General features: G+C 38.1%; 1 protein-coding gene and 1 long non-coding RNA gene across 6 annotated transcripts in view; one reads left to right on the top strand and one right to left on the bottom strand.

Annotated features, from left to right (window-relative positions):
- The window catches only part of ntm (neurotrimin), a 295,982-nt gene extending 276,725 nt beyond the window's left edge, over positions 1-19,257 (top strand). For 3 of the 5 annotated variants that reach the window (XM_037979030.1, XM_037979028.1, XM_037979032.1), the window contains 5 exons: positions 897-1,025; positions 2,631-2,751; positions 11,389-11,540; positions 12,190-12,383; positions 16,091-16,166. In XM_037979030.1, the coding sequence (XP_037834958.1) occupies positions 897-1,025; positions 2,631-2,751; positions 11,389-11,540; positions 12,190-12,317 (530 nt within the window). In that variant the 3' untranslated portion in view covers positions 12,318-12,383; positions 16,091-16,166. Of the gene's footprint in view, positions 1-896; positions 1,026-2,630; positions 2,752-11,388; positions 11,541-12,189; positions 12,384-16,090 lie in introns of all 5 variants that reach the window. The other 2 variants (XM_037979029.1, XM_037979031.1) reach the window with 2 other exon arrangements.
- Positions 6,140-11,253, bottom strand: LOC108250835. The gene is made up of 6 exons (XR_001809319.3): positions 10,482-11,253; positions 10,011-10,054; positions 9,622-9,699; positions 8,267-9,385; positions 6,450-6,651; positions 6,140-6,303 (listed from the first exon to the last, which is right to left on the bottom strand). It is a non-coding gene; the product is annotated as an uncharacterized LOC108250835 (long non-coding RNA).
- Positions 19,258-19,643: the final 386 nt, after the last annotated feature.

Genomic DNA, 19,643 nt, shown 5'->3' with positions numbered 1-19,643 from the left:
ATATATATATATATATATATATATATATATATATATATATATATATATATATATATATAGATATATCCATCCATCCATTTTCTTTACCCGCTTCTCCATTTTGGGTCTCGGGGAGCTGGTGCTTATCCCCAGCAGTCACTGTGCGAGAGGCAGGGGACACCCTGGACAGGTCGCAAGTCCATCACAGGGACACATATGGACAAACAACCATTCACACTCTCACTCACACCTAGGGACAATTTTAGAGTCATCAATTAACCTAACATGCTTTTTTTGGTCTGTGGGAGGAAACCAGAGTACCAGGAGTAAACCCACATGCGCACAGGGAGAGCATGCAAACTCCACCCAGAAAGGCCCCAGGCTGGGAAGCAATACACATATATATATAAACAGAGGTCCTCATTTGGTCATTTACTCATTAGGCTAGCCTGGATAATGTATTTTGCCCTTTTCTTCATAGTCTGTGTTCTATGACTGATGTCACAGCTGTTAAGGTTATAACTATCAATAACCTTTTGACAGAACATCACTTCAAAAATCACTAAAGTTTCTCTTTAAGATAAGTTTTCTCAATGTGGGTTAAAATGGTCTAGAGCTGCTTGATATTGCATTTGCTCCACTATAGGCTGATTCATGCATCAAACCTACAGAACAGTTCAAGGTTCTGATAGCAGTGGGAGGACACATCTAACTACCTTTTTTTAAATAATAAACATTTCTATACTTTTTTCATTATATATTTAACACATTAACAGCACATACGAGAACGTGAAAATTTGGTAAGTTTATTAGGTAATTTATGGGGCTCCTGGAATCTTGGGGCCCAACCTTATTGGAATCCTTTGCTTAATAGTTAGGTCTAACTGTCACCACTTTGTGCTTTTCATCTTTCACAGGGGACCTGGCTTCAGAAGACGAGTTTCTGGAAATCTCGTCTATCAACAGACAGAGGGCTGGGACATATGAATGCACAGCTGTCAATGACATCGGCACAGATGTTCAGACTGTAGACATTGTCGTCAACTGTAAGTCCAGTTGCTGAATTCTGTTATTTTTTAGTAATAATGAATACTTTTAAACACATATTTAAAGTGCTGTTAATAAATAGAACAGATTAAGCAATGGTCAGAAATAAAATGTTTACCTTTTAGAAAAATCAATATTCAGCAGGATTTAAATTTTAAATAATCCTCGTGTTCATTTTTAGACACAATTTACAAATGCAGTTTCATCACATTTCTAAATTGTACTGAGGATGATCTATTTTGAACAAGCATTATTTAGAATAACTTGCCAATACAAGGTTGTGCCTCTCTTTAGCCTCTCTGTCCTCGTTCTTGGCTGTGACAGTTTTGAAGGATATTAATGCATTCGTTGGAGGTTCCAGTCTATGTTAACTTAACTAGGTACCAACATTTCCTTAGATTTATTAACTGTGCATGAAATTCCAGATATTGTATGTATCCATGGATAAAGATCTGGTGAGAGAGATAAATCCTGTCAGGTTTGTAAAGTCGGGACCCAGGATTGCAGGCAAATAACACACCAGGCAGGTAGAGTCCGAGAAATTATTACCAAATACCATACTAGCTAAAACAGACAAAGCAGAGGCAAAGGCTTTCTTTATTCAGTTTCATGAACATGAAGCCAGGCTGAAAAGGAGCAGCTAAATCAAGCAAGGCTGGAGTAATCCTGCTGAGTGCCCGCCCACTGCTGTCTTCAAAAGACCATGAGATCGATGACAGATTAACTGATGTTTATGTGGGAGAATTGCATGTTTTTTTTCCCAACTCAGTGAACAACAAAAAATAATGTATATTTTTGAGCATTTGTAGCCTATAAAGTAAATTGGGTTCTAAAAGTAAAATTTAATATTATTCTTTAATAACTAACGAACAACAGTCAAGACATTGCTGCAATCTAAGGAGGCATGTCAGGATTAATTTGTGTGTTACGTCTTCACACTGTGAGGGGCTGAACTGATGGGAATCCTGGTCTTTTATATAATTATGGTTTTGGCAACATATATAGATGTGGATGCAAATTTGCCTAATACTATATTAGCAATCACTTGAAATTCCAGCAATACTTCTGCCCAGCACCAAACAAAACTGAAATTAAACTATTAAAAAAAGTTGATTTATATAATGAGATATGTGAAATAAAAATGATCTATTTTTAGTGTGATTTCCTGTAACTCCTAAATTTACTTTATTCAGTTTGAAATGTTAAGATTTGGTAGAATTTCAAAAATGACTTAAATTTATCTGAAAACTGAGTGCAAAATTTACACCAGTTTTATTGGTTAGATGAATTTGACTTAGTTCAGTTCAATTTATTTATATAGCACCAATTCACAACAAATGTCATTTGACGGCACTGTACAGAAGCATTCACATACATTATAAGAAGCTAATTAGTACATGTTATCTATCTAAGGAAACCATCAGATTACAGTAAATCTTTTTCTTCTACAGTAAATCTGTGCTCTCTAAATCTGAACATGCACAATGGCAACAATGCAAAGGAAAACCTCCGTTTTAACTTGAAGACGCCTCCAGCAGAAACAGACTAAACCTGTGCTGATTGTGGTCCTGTACACATGACTTTTTATTATTATTTTCATGTAGATGCTCCAACCATGTCAGAGGGCAGAGATGTTGGGGTGACTCTGGGCCAGGAAGGAGTGCTGGAGTGTGAAGCTGATGCCTCACCTATGGCAGATTTTGAGTGGTACAAAAATGACAGAAGGTAAAAATTTTAGGTTTATAATTTAATTTTTTTTAAATGGAGAAAGTAAAAGTCTAGTGTTTTTTTTAATCAGGTATTAACCAGTCTAACAGGTGTTAAGGCTACCTTCACACTGGATGATGGCCCTGCTACACTCTACATGATTTATTAGAATGTGGCTGGATTAGAGCAATTTTGAAAAAGACCTCCTTCAGTGCGAAGGCATTTGTGATGCTGCTGTTCTCTTAGCACTCAGCAAATAGATTTTTCCTGCGATTGTCTACATCCAGTTGATACTCTCCTGCAGCCTCACCACACTACATGAGCAAAATGTTCCCACAATGATATTACCAAACTGGACATTATTGCACTGTGCCCTGATACAAGTTTGTCAGACTGAAATAGATTGCAGCTTCTGTAAGGAGAGTGTTCAACAGAATCAGTTTACAGTCTAAAGCTGCAGGACCCAACAATATTCTGGGTTGCTTGTTGAAAGGCTGTTCTGCTGAGTTAGCTGATGTGTTTATAGATATCTTCAACATGTTTCTCTAACAGACTGTTGTACCAACACAGTTTCAAACTGCCACCATTATTCTTGTTTCTAAGAAAACAGCTGAAACCTGCCTTACTGTGGCTCCGACCTTTGTCATCATGGAGTGCAATGAATCACAAGTCCCAATCCTCCCACAGCAGCTTACAGGGACACTCTCTCTGCTCAGTCTAAAAACCTCACTCTGTAATTAGGTATTGGACTTCCTATCAGAAAGACACCAGACAGTATGTGTTGGCTGTAAGATGTTGAGCACAGGGGTTCCTCAGGAATGTGTACTCAGTCCTTTGCTCTTCACTCTGCCGATATATGACCATTTTGCTAAATTCAGCAAAAAGCAGCTCATTGAATCTGTTGTTTCAACAGTGGTAAGACTCATTAGCAATGACGACAATACATCTTACAAAGCTGAGGGGAAAGAGTTAGGGAGCTACTGTGGAATCAACAATCTGTCTCTCAGTGCCAACACAACTAATTAGCTGATTGTGGATTTTAGAAAGAAGGCTAATTCTAAACCTCCTATCCTGCACATTAACAGCTCCTTTGAGTAGAGGGTCAAGAACACAAGGTTTTTGTCTGTTCACATCACTGAATATTTCTCCTGGACTCTCAACACCAGGCTAAAAAATCACAGCAAAGTATGCTCTTCTTCAGGAGGCTAAAGCATGTCAAAATTCCCATCACCATGCTTGCCATTAATTACCAGGACACTTCTTAGAGCATCCTGACAAGCTCCATCACTTCCTGGTATGGCAACTGCAGTGTGAATGCCAGGAAGACCCTGTAATGTGTTGTGGAAATGGCTGAGAGATTCATTAGGGTCGCATTCCCTCTGTTGGTGTCATAAGGGGGGGAGACGGAGGCAAACCCAGAACAGAGACTCATTTTAGGAAACCAAAACTAATTTATTAAAGTAAAACACTAACAAAAACAAAGGGCTGGCGTGGCAGCAAAACTAACAATAACAAAAAAATCCAAAAAGGCAAAAACAGACGTGGCATGGAACAAGAGGACAAACGTGGTAACATGAACAAGCAGAACGGAATGACCCAGTGAGGAGTGATAAAAAGTGACTGTTTTTTTAAAGACTGAGGATGATGAGGTAAATAGGCACAGGTGAGTGATAATGATTACTGACAGGTGGAGATGGGCGTGGCAGGTGAATGGTGACAAGGCATGAACACAGAAACCAACAGACAACCTAAGCAAAGCAAGAATTACAAAGACATTAAACAAAGAACAAAACACCAGAAACTGTGACAGTTGGAGTCCATTTTTTAAAAGAGAAATATAAGAAAAAAGCCCTCAGCATTTTGAAAAATTCCTCTCACCCTACCCACAAGCTGTTTAAGGTCCTACCATCTGAAATGGATCCTGTTCCATCAGATCCAGTCCAGGGCAGACCCAGCCCAGGCAATAAGGCTGTTGAATATCAAGGAGCACTCAATACACCCATGAACAATTGAAATGGTGCCTCATCCACTCATCTATTTTCTTTACCCGCTTCTCCATTCCAGGTTGCTTGGAGCTGGTGCCTATCCCCAGAAGTCATCGTGCCTCATTTCATTATATATTTTATATATAAATGTAGAGACAAATAAATATCATTATGTCATATTCGCTATTTCAATGGTATAACCAACAATTTTAAACATTTTTTAATGTATCGTGCCATGATATCTGAGGTTATTCAGAAACATTCAGCGCTGAAGCCTCAATAAACTAGGTCATTGGTTTCAGCCTTACACTGGAGTAGAAAACGCCATCAGCAGCATGAGAGGATGAAGGTAAATAAGTTTTCTGTGTAGAACCTCAATCATATTCACCCTTCTCCTTTCCTTGTCCAGTAGACAAGGAAACAAGTGCTTCCTAGTTTGTGTTTGAAAGGTGAATGGAGGATCGTTGAGCTCTAATTTATTTCCAAATGGGGACCATGGATTGGATACCATACCTTAAAGAGGAAATAAAAAGTGTTCTGAAGATAACATAAATGAAAATAAAGTAATAAACTCTGTTACTGTCTGGACCACCACCTGTCCCTGTCCAGTGTCATAGAGAGAGAGAGAGAGTTACGACACTCTGTGAAGTCGCCGATACGCGGTCACGTGGTTCATGGAGCTGTCAAGAGTTCCAAACAGCCCCAAAAAATCTCATCGCTGTCAGTCAGTTTGAGCGGATTGTGGTGCGACATATAAAAAAAAAAAGACTTACTCTGGCCGGCGACTTTCGGTAATTATTGAGCAATAATGAACTGATTACTGATTACTTCAATGACTGTGTTTTACCAAAGCATTTTTAGACGCAGCAGGAACATTAATCACCGTTATAAATTTTAAAGGGAAACGAGACCTGCAAACACATAGGTAGAGACCATATTTGTTAGAAAAAAATGTATATGCAGTACGGTGATTAATATAGCCATGTTTTTTTAATAACGTTATACACGTAAACAAACAGAAGTAACAACAACTATTTTAAAGCTATTTCTGATGTTCTCTGCATGCTAGCACAAGAATGCTATACCTTGTCCTTCCTGCCAGCACTTCAGGCCTCTGCTCCACATTACCTTAGATCGAGGATTAATTCTTCATTTCTGATATAATTACTCTATTTTTCGTTTTTTTTTTATGGTAACCAAGTACCTTAATCTGTAACAGAGTTGATTGTGCTTGTAGCCTGACAAGTATTGTAAAATTGTAATTAATGGATCACAATGTTTAGTTAAATAAAACTGTTTCTAGTTAAAATCATAATAGATGACAAAATGTGTTAATTGTGCAAAAATGAATTGACAATATATTATATTGAAATGTCATATTTATATTGCATAAATATTACACAATATTAATGTCAAATGTAAAACAAGCTTAAATAAAATACTTTTACTACCATTTACACTTTTTATTAATTGCATCTACACCAGTAAACTATCTATCAAATTTGGACAAAGTGAAAAAGTGGTCCGATTGAGGGTTCATCACAGCAGCTCCATTTGAAGTCGCCAACCATGTCTGCTGACCACCCTGAAAACAAACAGTTCAGAAGACTCAAACAATCATAGCTGTAAAGTCATACCAAGGGGAAACAAATAAAAACGTGTTTCTTTGAGAGGCATACAAATACAAATACTAATTAAAATGTTGAAGGTGGAACAAAAGAAAGAGTTTACCATGAAATTGTACATATCCATATATTTTTTGTGTGGTACAAGATATATATATAAATGTATAATTTCATTTAATTATACATTTTTATATATATCGTGTACCACCCTTTGTAGGTTGATTGGATTGCCATGGTTGGCTGTGCTGCATTTGGATGCACCAACCGGTCTGAGAAAGGGATCAGTAGGTATGGCTTCCCAAAAGACACTGAAAGAAGAAAAAAATGGTTGGCTCAAGTCAGCAGGAGCAACTTCACCATCACCAGAGACCATAATAACAGAAAACTGTGTGCTGTAAGTTTAATCTGCACACTCAAACCTTTTTTAATCAGGGCTCAAAATATTTAACTGTCAAATAAATGTGCAAGGAAATAAACTAATTTATCACTCTACAGGCACATTTTGAGAGAGGGCAGTTTAGGAAGACACAGTCAGGCCGTGTGAGACTAAGGGCTGATGCAGTTCCAACCATTTTTGTTCATCGCCCAGAACCAAGAAGGAGGAAAGATCCTGCAATGAGAAGTACAGCAGAACTTCCACTGCATGTTGATCCAGTGAACAGTGATCACACATACTGTTCTAAAGTAAACTTTGGTACGAACTGTTAAATAATATATTTGATGTTTTTTTTATTAAAAAATAACCTTTATGCTAACAGTGCCATTGTGATTTCAGAGATTGAGGAAGGAAGAAACAAATGAGGTGAAGGGGAAAAAGAAGATGAAAATGTAGCCTCAGAGAACAGGGACATGCCAGGAACTGATGATGAGCAAGGGTCAACAGGGCCAGGAGTATGTATCTACAGGCGGTGCAATCAGGGAACAGAGATGAAAAACCTGAGGGAGCATTTAGAACACCAACAAAATTACATAAGGAGGATAGAAGGAGAACTTCACAGACAAGAAAATAAATGCAGTCCTGCGAAAAAAAATGTTAACAATGAAAAAGAAATTTGGCCATATTTTTACAAAAGATTAGATAAAGGCAATTGGCATGAAGAACAGGAGAGGCATTAGATGACACAAAGACACATTAAAAGAAGCCATACAACTTTTTTCTATGGGCTGAACAGCCTACAGGCTTCTTCAGGACATGAGTATTCTGCTACCTGACATCAGAACCCAGCAAAGAAGACTGCAACACATTAAGCTCGAACCAGGTGTGTTAGGAGAGGTGTTTGACATGCTCAAACTAAAAGTTAACAGACTGACAGAGATGGAAAGAGAATGCATCCTTACTCTGGATGAAATAGCAATCACACCAAGTGTGGAGCTGCACCTGGGAACAGGGAAGCTTTTTAGGGATGTGACATTGCCTGGTCACACAGTGTTTTTATTTTGGCAGGAAGCACAACAAGATGGAAGGAAGTGGTGGCTTGAAATCATTGAGAGAGCAGCTTCCATTGGGCTTTGTGTGGTAAACATCACCACTGACATGGGCAGTGCTAACAGAGCGATGTGGCGGGCATTTGGAGTGGGCCACAAACAAACATCTGTTCAACACCCAGCAAGACCAGACAAAAGGCTGTAGTTCATGCCAGATGTCCCATATCTAATTTGAAGAATGCCCTAGTTCGTGGACAGACCTTTACAATTCCACCAGACATTGTACAAAAAGAGGGACTTCCACACATTGAAGATTCACTGGGTCCTTTGAAAGATTTGGTGGATTTTCAGGAAAAAATGCCTTTGAAAATTGCCCCAAATCGCTCACAAAAAACCCTTCAGCCAAGTCATTTTGAGAAAATGAAGGTGGGGCCTGCAATGTATGTTTTCAGCAAGTGCAGGTCTGAAATATATGGTGGAGCAGGAGCAGCGACCTACCTTTAATCTGACCACTGCCTGGTTTCTGGAGCAGGTGAACCACTGGTTTGATCTCATGTCCTCTCGCCACCCTGTGATGGGACTCAGCAGGCACAAGATGGAAGAGTACAACAAAGCCATTAAATTCCTCCAAGACATATTAGCAGTCTTCTGTGGACTTAAGATAGTTCAAACAGAAAGCTGGAAAGCAGTGCAAACAGGAATTGTGATGGCAACATCTTCAATTTTATGTATTCAAAAAGACATGCTTGACCATGGTCACATGTTTGTGTTGACAAGCAGGTTTACTCAGGACTGTCTTGAAAACTTGTTCAGTTGCATAAGGCAAATGTATCCTGTCCCAACACCAGTGGAGTTTCACCAGGCACTGAGATCAATCTCAGTTGGGCAGTTTCTTACGACAGTCACATCTGGAAGCTATCAGGAGGATGATGGCAGTCTTCTGGCAGAGTTTCTGGACATTAAGGTGACATGTCCCAGTCCTGGCCTGAGTGTGGAGCAGCTGATTGGAAACACAGGTACTCCTGATTTCACCAACACTGAAACAAGCATTCTGTACCATCTTACATAGTGCATAGTAAATAAAATAATCAGAAATTCCAACATCTGTGAAGGATGCTCAAGTTCAATTAAGCAAAATGATGACACTTTGGAAGGAGAACACGGTACCCTGTTGACACTGAAGGAATTCAAACCAAGAGTCCTGTGTCGGCCATCACACGACGCCTTCAGTCTGGTCCAGAAAGTGGAAAAGCTTTTCAGAACAAGGACTGACCAATCTTTCATGGCGCTCCCAAACGCCATGGATACTCTAGGGAGAGAAGCAAGTCTAATACAAAGCATGCTTCCTTCATGTCATGATGTGCAAAGAAAAATAACCAGCAGATTCATCAGGCTGAGACTAAGAATACCAGCAAAACATATCTTCAATGAAAGAAAAACAGTTCTGTACAATGCTGGGCATCTTGGAAGTAAAAGCCAGATAAGAAACACGAAGAAAAAACAATGCCAAACAGCATCTTGTGCCACAACAAGCAAGCCCCCACCAAATACCTTGATTGTTGCCATAGCTTGGCCTCTCCTTTGCAAACGCCACACCACCCAGATCAGCTTCAGCACCTGTACATATAGATGGTATGCTTGGAGGGATTTTTTTTGTCCCTTAAATTTATAAAATTTCACTGTTCAAGTTATATTCATACAGAGTCGTGGCATCTTAAGTAAATTTCAGAAAAAGTTGTTGTAATGCTTGCATTTGGTATGTGACAAACTAATTTCTAATCACTTTGATTTCATTTTTATTTTGACAGCCTCCTCATCACCCAGTCAACTCCATCAGTCCGCCATTAACTTACCAGCTCAATTTCTCCATCATTGACAGGACTGACCAGTTCCACCAAACTCGTCATATCTTAGCTCAACACTCAGTCAGTCTGAAAACATGAAGATTGAAAATGAATGCAAAGGGAGTAGTGTTACCTGTGATAGCTTAATAAGTTTTTTGTTACTATTCTACAGTGTATTGATGCTGATATATTCTTGGTAATAATTTTTATTCCTTGTTCTGGATTGACAGAGATTCTCATCTCAACTTAACCTGTAACTACCTTATGCTAAGCTAATAATATAAAATAAATGTAAATACAGTCCTCCATTAAATACCAACTTTGTTAAAGTCATTTTATTCAAACATCTTGATTCTGCTATTTTTGTTTTGGGAAGACAGAGAAGAAGATCTTGTTACCTTTCTGATACTTTGAATGCACCATGCATTCTCCTGTAGTTTACCTGTAAAGCATTAAAAAAATTGTGTCATCTCCTCGCTCACGTTTTTCTTTAATAATGTTATGTTGCAGTCTTTAACAAAGGATCTATAACTTGAACTAAATTAACCACGACAATCTTGCAGAGAAAATGTTAAATATTTTCTAGTTGATATAGTTCAGTTTCTGAAATTACCACAAAAATTAGAAAATCATTAATTTTCAAAATTGAAGCTGTAATGGATATTTTAAAATGCTGAATTAAACAGACTGAAATAGACCCGTTTAAACTTGCCATGTTGGCAATGAGCTAGCTGTAGTTACAAACTGCAAGTTAACATGCTTAATTAACTAAAACTGGAGGCATGAAAATATTAATGTTGATAAATTGTGATACAGAACAGTCTACTAACGCTTCACAATGGCAAAGATGTGTTGTATTTTCATCTTACCGGAGAAAACACTTCTAAAACACAGAGAATGAACTACGTTCAATGCTGGAACTCCTGCTGTTTGGAACTATTTGAGGCTGCATGAACCACGTGACTTCCACATTCCATTCTTTTTATAGTGATCTATGGGAGTGTCGTAACTCTCTCTCTCTATAGCACTGTCCCTGTCCACACCCACCGTCTGTCTCTGTCTGTACTGCTACCCACCACTTGTCACTGTCCGCACCACCACCTAACGTCTATCACTGTCTACACCTGCATCTTGTCACCATTTGATATGCCGCCTGTTGCTGTTCAGACCGCCACCTGCAACCTGACACTGTCTGGACCTGTTGCCTGCCACTGTCCATACCACATCCTGCCGCTCTCCGGACCACCACCCTCCACCTGCCACTGTTCAAAATGCTACCTTGCTTCCTCTCGCTGTCTGGACTGCCACCCAACACCTGTCACTGTCCAGATTGCCAGCTGTTGCTGTCTGGCCCGCTACATGCTGCTGTTCAAAATGCCACCCACCGCATGTATCTAGGGCTCGAGTTTCTTACTGTAGCACTCCAGACCAAAAAACATAAATAAATAAATAAGCCTTTACTCTTGTTAACAAAATTAGCTTCTTCTTCTGCTTCCATTTTCACTGATAAACAACGTGGCAGTAACCTCCTCAGTAGTGTCCTACAATGAACTGCCACAACTGGCTGAGGCACTGACTAAGCCACCAACCAAGGACAATAACTCCACCCTCACAGTCACCCCACGTTGGGATTTTGACACAAAAAGCTCCAAAATCAAATCATTAACATTTTAAATCAGAGAAATAGGCCACTGGAATGTTTTATTGAAGTGTTTACTTAAGAAAAAAAAACATGAAAACTCATTTTTTCTCATTGTTTTGTTCCCTCTCATTTAGGATCTCTAATGGCCTTGATGGCATAGAAATAGTCAGCACTGGATCGCTGTCAAAGCTGACGTTCTTTAATGTGTCTGATGGAGATTTGGGAAATTACACATGTGTTGCCATCAATAAACTGGGGAGCTCAAACACAAGTTTCCTCCTGTATTGTGAGTATAATTTATATATGATTGAAAGAGTTCTATTGGCAAAACCCGTCTCTGATGTTGCAACCCTATTTCTGAAAAAGTTGGGATATTGTGTATAATGTAAACAACAAATAAATAAAATAATAGAATGCAACCTTAAGATTAGGTTGACTCCAAAAGTTAATCAGTTGTAGATGTCTAGTCACTAAGTACTTTCAGAAAATTATATTACAATTTGTTCAGTGGTTTATGACACATTTTGCTAACAGACAGACAGGGTTGATGCCAATAATTAATGCCAAATTTTTAAGAAAAAATGTGGTGCAATGTGTTGTGCTCCAAATATGTGTTGGGAATGGTGCTCAGCACATTTTAGCACAACATCTGGAAATTTGTCTGAGTGACAGCTCTTGTGTTTCCTGAGGTCAGTATGTTTTGGCAGACATCTTAAATTTGGTTAACTCTAACAGTTAATTGTTTACACATTTAATGATTATTTTTTGAAAGTTTCTAAATAAAATCCCTCCAGTGGTTCATGGGATATTTTGCTGACACTGCAGTCAACCAACCAACACGCACAGACGTGGACAAAAAATAGTTGCCCTTTTGCCTTTGGCTGTGGCAGATTAATTAAATGGGCTCCAAATTTCTCTCTGGTGATTCTGTTTAGGTACCATCAGGCTGTACAGTGAAAAGTTGGAAAATAAGGATCTGAGCAGACAGAAAGTGCACATAGGAGACTACCTCATTTTTGTACAAGTATTGTCAGGTAGTCGTGCTGTCCTGATAGAAACCTGATACTTTGTTGCACTTGTTTCTTGGATCTAGTGGAAACTGAACCTACCAGCTCAACATTATTACAAGGTTAGTTTTCTGCCCCAGCATGCATTGCAACCATGGACTGAAAGCATTAAGTGCATGCTGTAACACCTCACTGTTTGGTTGCAGTATTACTCTTTTATTTGACAAGAAGAAAGAAATATTTTCTTTCATTCTGTCAGTTAACACTGTTTTTCATATTTGCCTTACAGTATGAATGTTCATGTTCCAGTGATTGTGTTTCATGTTTGAACAAAGAAAATACAACGATAACTGCCATACAGATGTCATGTAAATTGTTGGAAAATGTGAAATGCAACCTTTTTTGTTAACTGTGTTTCATCTTTTTATTCTCTGCATACCTAAATGCCTTCCTGTGATGTGTACTATATTTTGATTTTTTTTCCCTGCTTTTTTCCCCAATGTAAGTATTCAATATTATTAACTACATTTTTTATGCTTGAGTGACTTTTTGTACCTGTGGTTATTTTAAATGTACTTCCTGTGCCACACAAAAAGCACGGATTGCAAATAGAACAGTAAAGGTGGTACATAACTGGGCTGCAACAAGTTGGTGAATGAGTAATTCTCCAGAATGTTTTGCGACATTCGCTGGTAGTTCTCAATTTGTGAAAAAAAAACAAGCCGAGTTAGGTATGATGTGGCTGGCGATGGACAACAAAATAATGTGCACATGCAAGAATGGGATTTTGTAAGCTGAGCACACAAAAAATAGGTCATGATTTTCAAAAGCTGATTGTTCAAATATGTCTTGCTAGTTGTTTGGTCACAAACCATCAAAATTCAGTGAGACTTCAATGGAAAATCTGCCTATTTGAGTCACCTACTAGTCTCCAAGAGTTGCAACCCAGTGAGATACTGGTTTACGTGTGTATTTCATTAACCCAAATCAAATAGTGATTGTTAGAACTTTAGAGTTCATGTTTAAAAGCTTGTAAATGTTTTTAAAACGAAATAACATGCTGCTGTAACAGTAGAACAGAACTGAATGACACCAACATTTCACAGGGTCTTCTTTTGAATTCAAATTGCTGCATCTCATAAGCAAACTTATGTCTTTAAATTGTCAGAACAAAATTATTAACTTTATGTTCTGCTATAAATGACTATAATTATTCTTATAAGCCATATACAGGATTAGGAATAAGGGTAATTGGAAAGATGCCCCAAAGGAAACTATGGTGAACTAACTGAAATCCAAGGGAAATGAGTTGTTGCTTTATCAAAGGCTTTAAAGTAATAAAGTAAAAACAGCTTTTAATCTTCATGCAATGCAGTTATTTTGATGAAACATGTCTTGTTTCCAAAAGGAAGAACATATTACACACTTGCATTGGCATATTTGCATCAGAAATTGTGGTAAAAAAATACTGTATTTTAAACAGCAGATTCCTGTGAACTTCATACATTGTTAAACAATGATGATGTAGTCTTTTGCAGTCAGTATAAAAACTGAATTCTCGAATCAAATGTGTTGTAAATCAGGGCATAAAAACTCATTTTAGTATTATACTGTGTGGCATCATTTGTTGAGCAAAAACCAAGCAAAAAAGTTGTAGGCAGAACACAAACAATGAACTCTGCTCCTTCTGCATTTAGAAGATTTAGGACAGAAAATAGCAGCTAGGTGTTGTCTGAGCTCCTTCTCTGTAAAAGTGTTGAGGTGTTTAATTACACAGCATGCAAAAGACTACAACCCCCTGGCAAAAATTATGGACTCAATACTCTTGGAAGATGCTTTTTCAATTTTTTTTACTTTTGTAAAAAACGTAAAAAAAATTTGAACTGTCTGTAAGAAGCTCCACCTGTTTACTTTTTTTTATTTAATAATATAACATAGTAACCACATTTATACAGTTTGAGCTTCTTCAGCAAATTTCAGTAAAGTAATTCAGTACTCAGTACTGAATATTACTTAACATTACTATTATGCAATATTAAAATAGTACTTGGGGGAAAAAACAAAAATCAAAACAGTATCAACACTGTTTTTTTGTAGAAATTTCAAATTCTCATTAGTTCTTTGTAGTCAGTTTTGCAGATTGTTTAACCCCCATCCATTCATCCATCCATCCATCCATCCATTGTCTGATGCTTATTCTGGAGTCAGGTCACAGGGGCAGCAGCTTGAGCAGGGAAGCCCCGACATCTCTTTCCACAGCTACGTCTTCCAGCTCTTATGGGAGGATTCCAAAGCGTTCACAGGCCAGCCAAGAAACATAGTCTTGGAGTGGGTCCTAGGTCTTCCCTGGGGTCTCCTACCAGTTGAACATACTTAGAACACCTCCCTAGGGAGGCAGCCAGATGCCTGAACCACCTCAACTGACTCCTCTGAAAGTGGAGGAGCAGCGGCTCTACTCCTAGTCCTTACTGGATAACCAAACTCATCAGGGATAGCCCAGCTACCCTGCAGACAAAACTCATTTCAACTTCCTGTGTTCACAGTCTCATTCTTTAGGTCACTAAAGTTCATGACTATAGGTAGGAACGTAGGCTGAAAAAAAACAAATGATAATATAGTTTTGCCTTGCAGCTTAGCTCCTTCTTCACTAACTATACAATTTACAAAAATACAGTATAAATGCTGAGGGTTGATTGTCTTTGCTGAAATTTGCTAAATGGACTGTATAGCACCTCTCTAGTCAACCAAGCCACTCTAAGCTCTTTGCAACATAATCTGTGCCCTTATTAGCCCATCTAAACACACATTCATACAGTACAAAGCTAATTTGAATAAGTCATTCTGTAGAGTCTAATCAGGGCTTTAAACTCCATTCATACATCGATAGAGCAAACATTGGAGGCAATGAAGGGTTCCGTGTCTTGCCCAGGGACACTTCAACATGTGACTGCTGTCAAGAATTGATCCTCCAACTCTCTCATTGAAGGATGACTTAAGCACTGAGCCACAGCCACTAAAGAAGCTGAAACTGAAGTAGTAAAGCTGAACAATGTCTGCTAGAAAAATGAAAATGTTATCTTTTCGGCTGCAATAAAGAACACGTGTCTATGTTGCCACTGTCCCGACCCACTACCAGTCAGGTTTCGGACCCATTTATTGCTGCTCTACTACTTGTCAAATGTCGGTTTGGAACGGCTAAGTGCCGCTGTCCCAAAGTCAGAATCCTCAGAGTTTGAATTAATAACGATATAAATGTGGATCAGATCTGCAGAGTTTAATCCTTCAGAGAGTTTTTATATTCTGAGGCGGGACACTGAGTTGGGGGCGTGGCCTACAGCAGCTAATTTGCATAATAGTGACGTAGCCCTAAATCCACTCATTCTGAAATGAGCTAAAACAGGCAGAACTGATCAGGAGAAATCTGAATATCTGAGGATGATTTTGTGTATTAAATGTAATGAACATGTTCTGTCCAGCCCACAGACCTATTCTGAGTTGGCTCAGTGACATTAATATCGTCCCACCCCCCATCCCCCATCTCTGTTTATTTTTCACTAACTTTATTGTAAAATTATATAATTTGTGGCTCTAGTTACTTCTTATGCCAAATCATGTAAGGTTTTAGTATTTTTTCTATGAGCACATTTTTCTCATATTTGGTGCAATGTGCAATTGTGCTGACCTTATCACCAAACCATTCTTCTCTAAATAAACCATCTCTACTAATGCTAACACAAAAGAAAAAGTCATCAATATTGGTGATACCAATAATTTGTTATTGTATTTTAATAAAGTGTTTCGCTCTTCTCTCCTGTAGGACCAAGTGCAGTTCAGGATGGCAGCGGCAGTGCAATGGCAGTACATGCTCAGACCTGTCTCTTCTTGATAGTGTTTGTGCCCTTCCTGCTCCAAATTTAAAGAAGACTGTGTGTTGAATTTGTACACAGTTGTGAGCATTTTTGTTCAACCAGAACATAAACTGATGCAAAGGGAGTTCATGAAATATTTTGCAAAACATTATTATTGACCCACTAAAATGTTTCTTTTGTCCTTTCTTCTAGTTTTAAAGAATATTCAAAATAAGTTTTTTTTTTTATTTTATTTTTATCAATAGTATTCTTCACATTGTTTTGAACTTTCTCCTTGGACATACACTATATTGCCAAAAGTATTTGTTCTCTCTTCACATGCATATAAACTTGAGTGACATTTCATTCTTAATTCATAGGGTTTAATATGATGTCGGCCCACCCATTGCAGCTATAACAGCTTCAACTCTGTCAAGAAGACTTTCCACAGGTTTAGGAGTGTCTTTATGGGAATTTTTAATCATTCTTTCCAAACCACATTTATGAGGTAAGACACTGATGTTGGACGAGAAGGCCTGGTTTGCAGTTTCTATCCAATCAAGTTCTTCCACACCAATCCATGTCTTTATGGACCTTGCTTTGTGCACTGGTGCACAGTCATGTTGGAACAGAAAGGGGCCATCCCAAATTGTTCCCACAATGTTGGGAGCATGAAATGGTCCAAAATGTCTTGGTATGCTGAAGCATTAAGAGTTCCTTTCTCTGGAACTAAGAACCAAGCCCAACTCCTGAAAAACAACCCCCCATCATAATCCTCCCCTTTCACCAAACTTTACACTTGGCACAATGCAGTCAGACAAGCACTGTTCTCCTGGCAAACCCGGACTCATCAATTGGATTGCCAGATAGAGAAGTGTGATTCATTACTCCAGAGCACACGTCTCCACTGCTGTCCAGCTGCAGTGTGCTTTGCACCACTGCATCGTTACATCACCAAGCCTTACTTGGTAATATAAGGCTTGGATGCAGCTGCTCGGCCATGGAAACCCATTACACGACTCTCTCTATGCACTCTTCTTGCTACTAATCTGAATGCCACATGAAGTTTGCTGATCTATAGCTATTAACTTTGCAGAATGTTGGTGATCTCTGTGCACTATGCATCTCAGCATCCACTGAGCCCAGTCTTTGAGTTTAAGTGGTCTATCACTTAGTAGTGAGGAAATTATGTCACGGTACCACACTGGAATTCACTGAGGTGCTAAAACTGACCCATTCTTTCACAAATGTTTGTAGAAGCAGTCTGCATAGCTAGTTGCTTTATTTTATACAGCTGTGGCCATGGAAGTGATTGGAACACCGAAGTTAAATTGTTTGGATGGGTGAGGGAATACTTTGGTTATATAGTGTATCAGAAAAAAAAACTTTTTTTTAATGTGGTTTTGTTTTATTTTAAATTCTATGGGAAATTAATTTCAACTTCCCCGAAAAAAATCGTTTATGGCAAGATTGAGAAGTTCATGGTAAATATTAATGTTCAGTCTAATTGGAAATGTCTTCAGTTTGCAGAAATAATTTGTTTGCTGATGACTGAAAGCCCAACGTTATCAGACTGTAACATATAAATAGTTTGATTCAATGATTATTGAAGGTACTACAGTTTTTGACCTGAAAATTTTGTTCGTCTTAGCTTTAAGATAAAATATTGAGAGATGTGTTATGTTGATTTTTTTTATTTAGTTAAGAATATGTTTCAAGAAAATGTGAAGTTTTAATTATTTATAAATATAACCTAGACTTCTGTCTTTGACACCAACTGTCTTTTTTCCCTTAGCAGATCCATCTGTACACAACGAACTGTCATGAATAATTGTTAAAGTTAAACATTTAGAAACATGGCAAGGTATGCTAACATATAACTCAAACAATGAAAATTTATTAATGCTCTATTTGTTTGTAGTGGTGTTTGATTCTTTTTACTGATTAAATTACGAATGAATCCCTCACCAAAAGGAATCAAATTTTTTATTTATTTGAGTCATTGAATCATGTGCGCACACAAGTTCTACTCCCAGTTCCCACCGATTCACACCACTAATTCCACTAGTTTGAAATGGAAAAATGATTCATTTCATTGTGGAAAAAGTGAAAAACCAATAATTCTCAAAAGGGAAATATTTATTTTTATATTTGGTCCAACACATAGGAAAATGACCTATTCATGCAAAATAAATACAAAAACAAAAACATTTGTGCTGTTAGGGTTGGGTGAGGCATGCAGACTCATAGCAAAGTACAAATTAATTTCATTTATGAACAAAATGAAAACAAAAACAAAAGCCTGACGTGGCAGCAAAAACCAAGACAAAAACTTACTAGGAATGTGAGGAGCAAAACTGTAAGGAGCATGAAAAAAACAACACAGGAACATGGGATTGACAAGCAGAAATGAATGAACCAGTGAGGTATGAATGAAAAGAACTCGTTTTTAAACAAACAGAGGGTGAGTGGGAAATGGGTTACAGCTGGGACAGGATGAGGAACAGGTTAGGTGGGCGTGGCACCGAAGACTAACAGAGCTGAGGGCAGGTGAAGAGTGACACAGGAAACACAAAGAACAAGAAGCAAAACTAAACATACGCCGACATGAATAACACAAGGATCCACAAAATCCATACAGGAAAACAAATAATGACATTGTGTAAAATTACAATAAACTCAGCAGTGAAACATTTGAATACAAACATTTACAGTGCAAAATAAACTTTTCTTCTTTTTAATAAACTCTTTTTCACAAACAAATGCAAAACAACATCCAGAACAGCAGACTTTTTACTTGTGTAAAGGAGGGACTCTCCAAGATACTGAGCACTGTTCCAGGCATGGAAGGGAGCAAACTCACTCACTCACTGTCTTGATTTGCTTGTTTAAATCAGAGTCATGATTCCTGACACAGCCCGCAACTTCTGCATTTCCTTTGAAATAATAAAGACTTCATAGATCATATTTTATCTTATTTTACATATGAGTGAGTCAGGGGTTTGATTGGTTAGATTCTTACAGCACTCACAGACAACTACACCTGAGTTATTTGCCTTTTCAGTGCTCACAGCAGCACAGTCAAAAAATGTTTCTGATTTTTTTTGCTATTTTTTTTGCCGGTGTAGATTCTCAGTCATCCAGGACATGGTAAATCCAAATAAAAGAAGCTTTTTGTTGGTTGGTTGTTTTTAACTTTTTGGGGGGGAATTATTGTTTTTTTTTTAAATTATTTTTTCTTCACAAACAAAAACCTAACACAAGTGATGTTGATTAAAAAAAGTGAGATATGCTTCTTAAAATGACATTTCAGAGGATGGATGGACAGATGGATAAATGATGGATGGACAAATAACTGAAAGGATGAATGGATGGATGGATGGATGGATGGATGGATGGATGGATGGATGGATGGATGGATGGATGGATGGATGGATGGATGGATGGATGGATGGTTGGATACATGGATGGATGGATGGATGGATACATGGATGGATGGATACATGGATGCATGGATGGATGGATACATGGATA

The sequence above is a fragment of the Kryptolebias marmoratus genome, linkage group LG13 (assembly GCF_001649575.2).
Source record: "Kryptolebias marmoratus isolate JLee-2015 linkage group LG13, ASM164957v2, whole genome shotgun sequence".
In the NCBI taxonomy this organism is placed as follows: Eukaryota; Metazoa; Chordata; class Actinopteri; order Cyprinodontiformes; family Rivulidae; genus Kryptolebias; species Kryptolebias marmoratus.
Note: the sequence above shows the minus strand (reverse complement) of the source record. Positions and strands in the feature narration are given on the sequence as shown.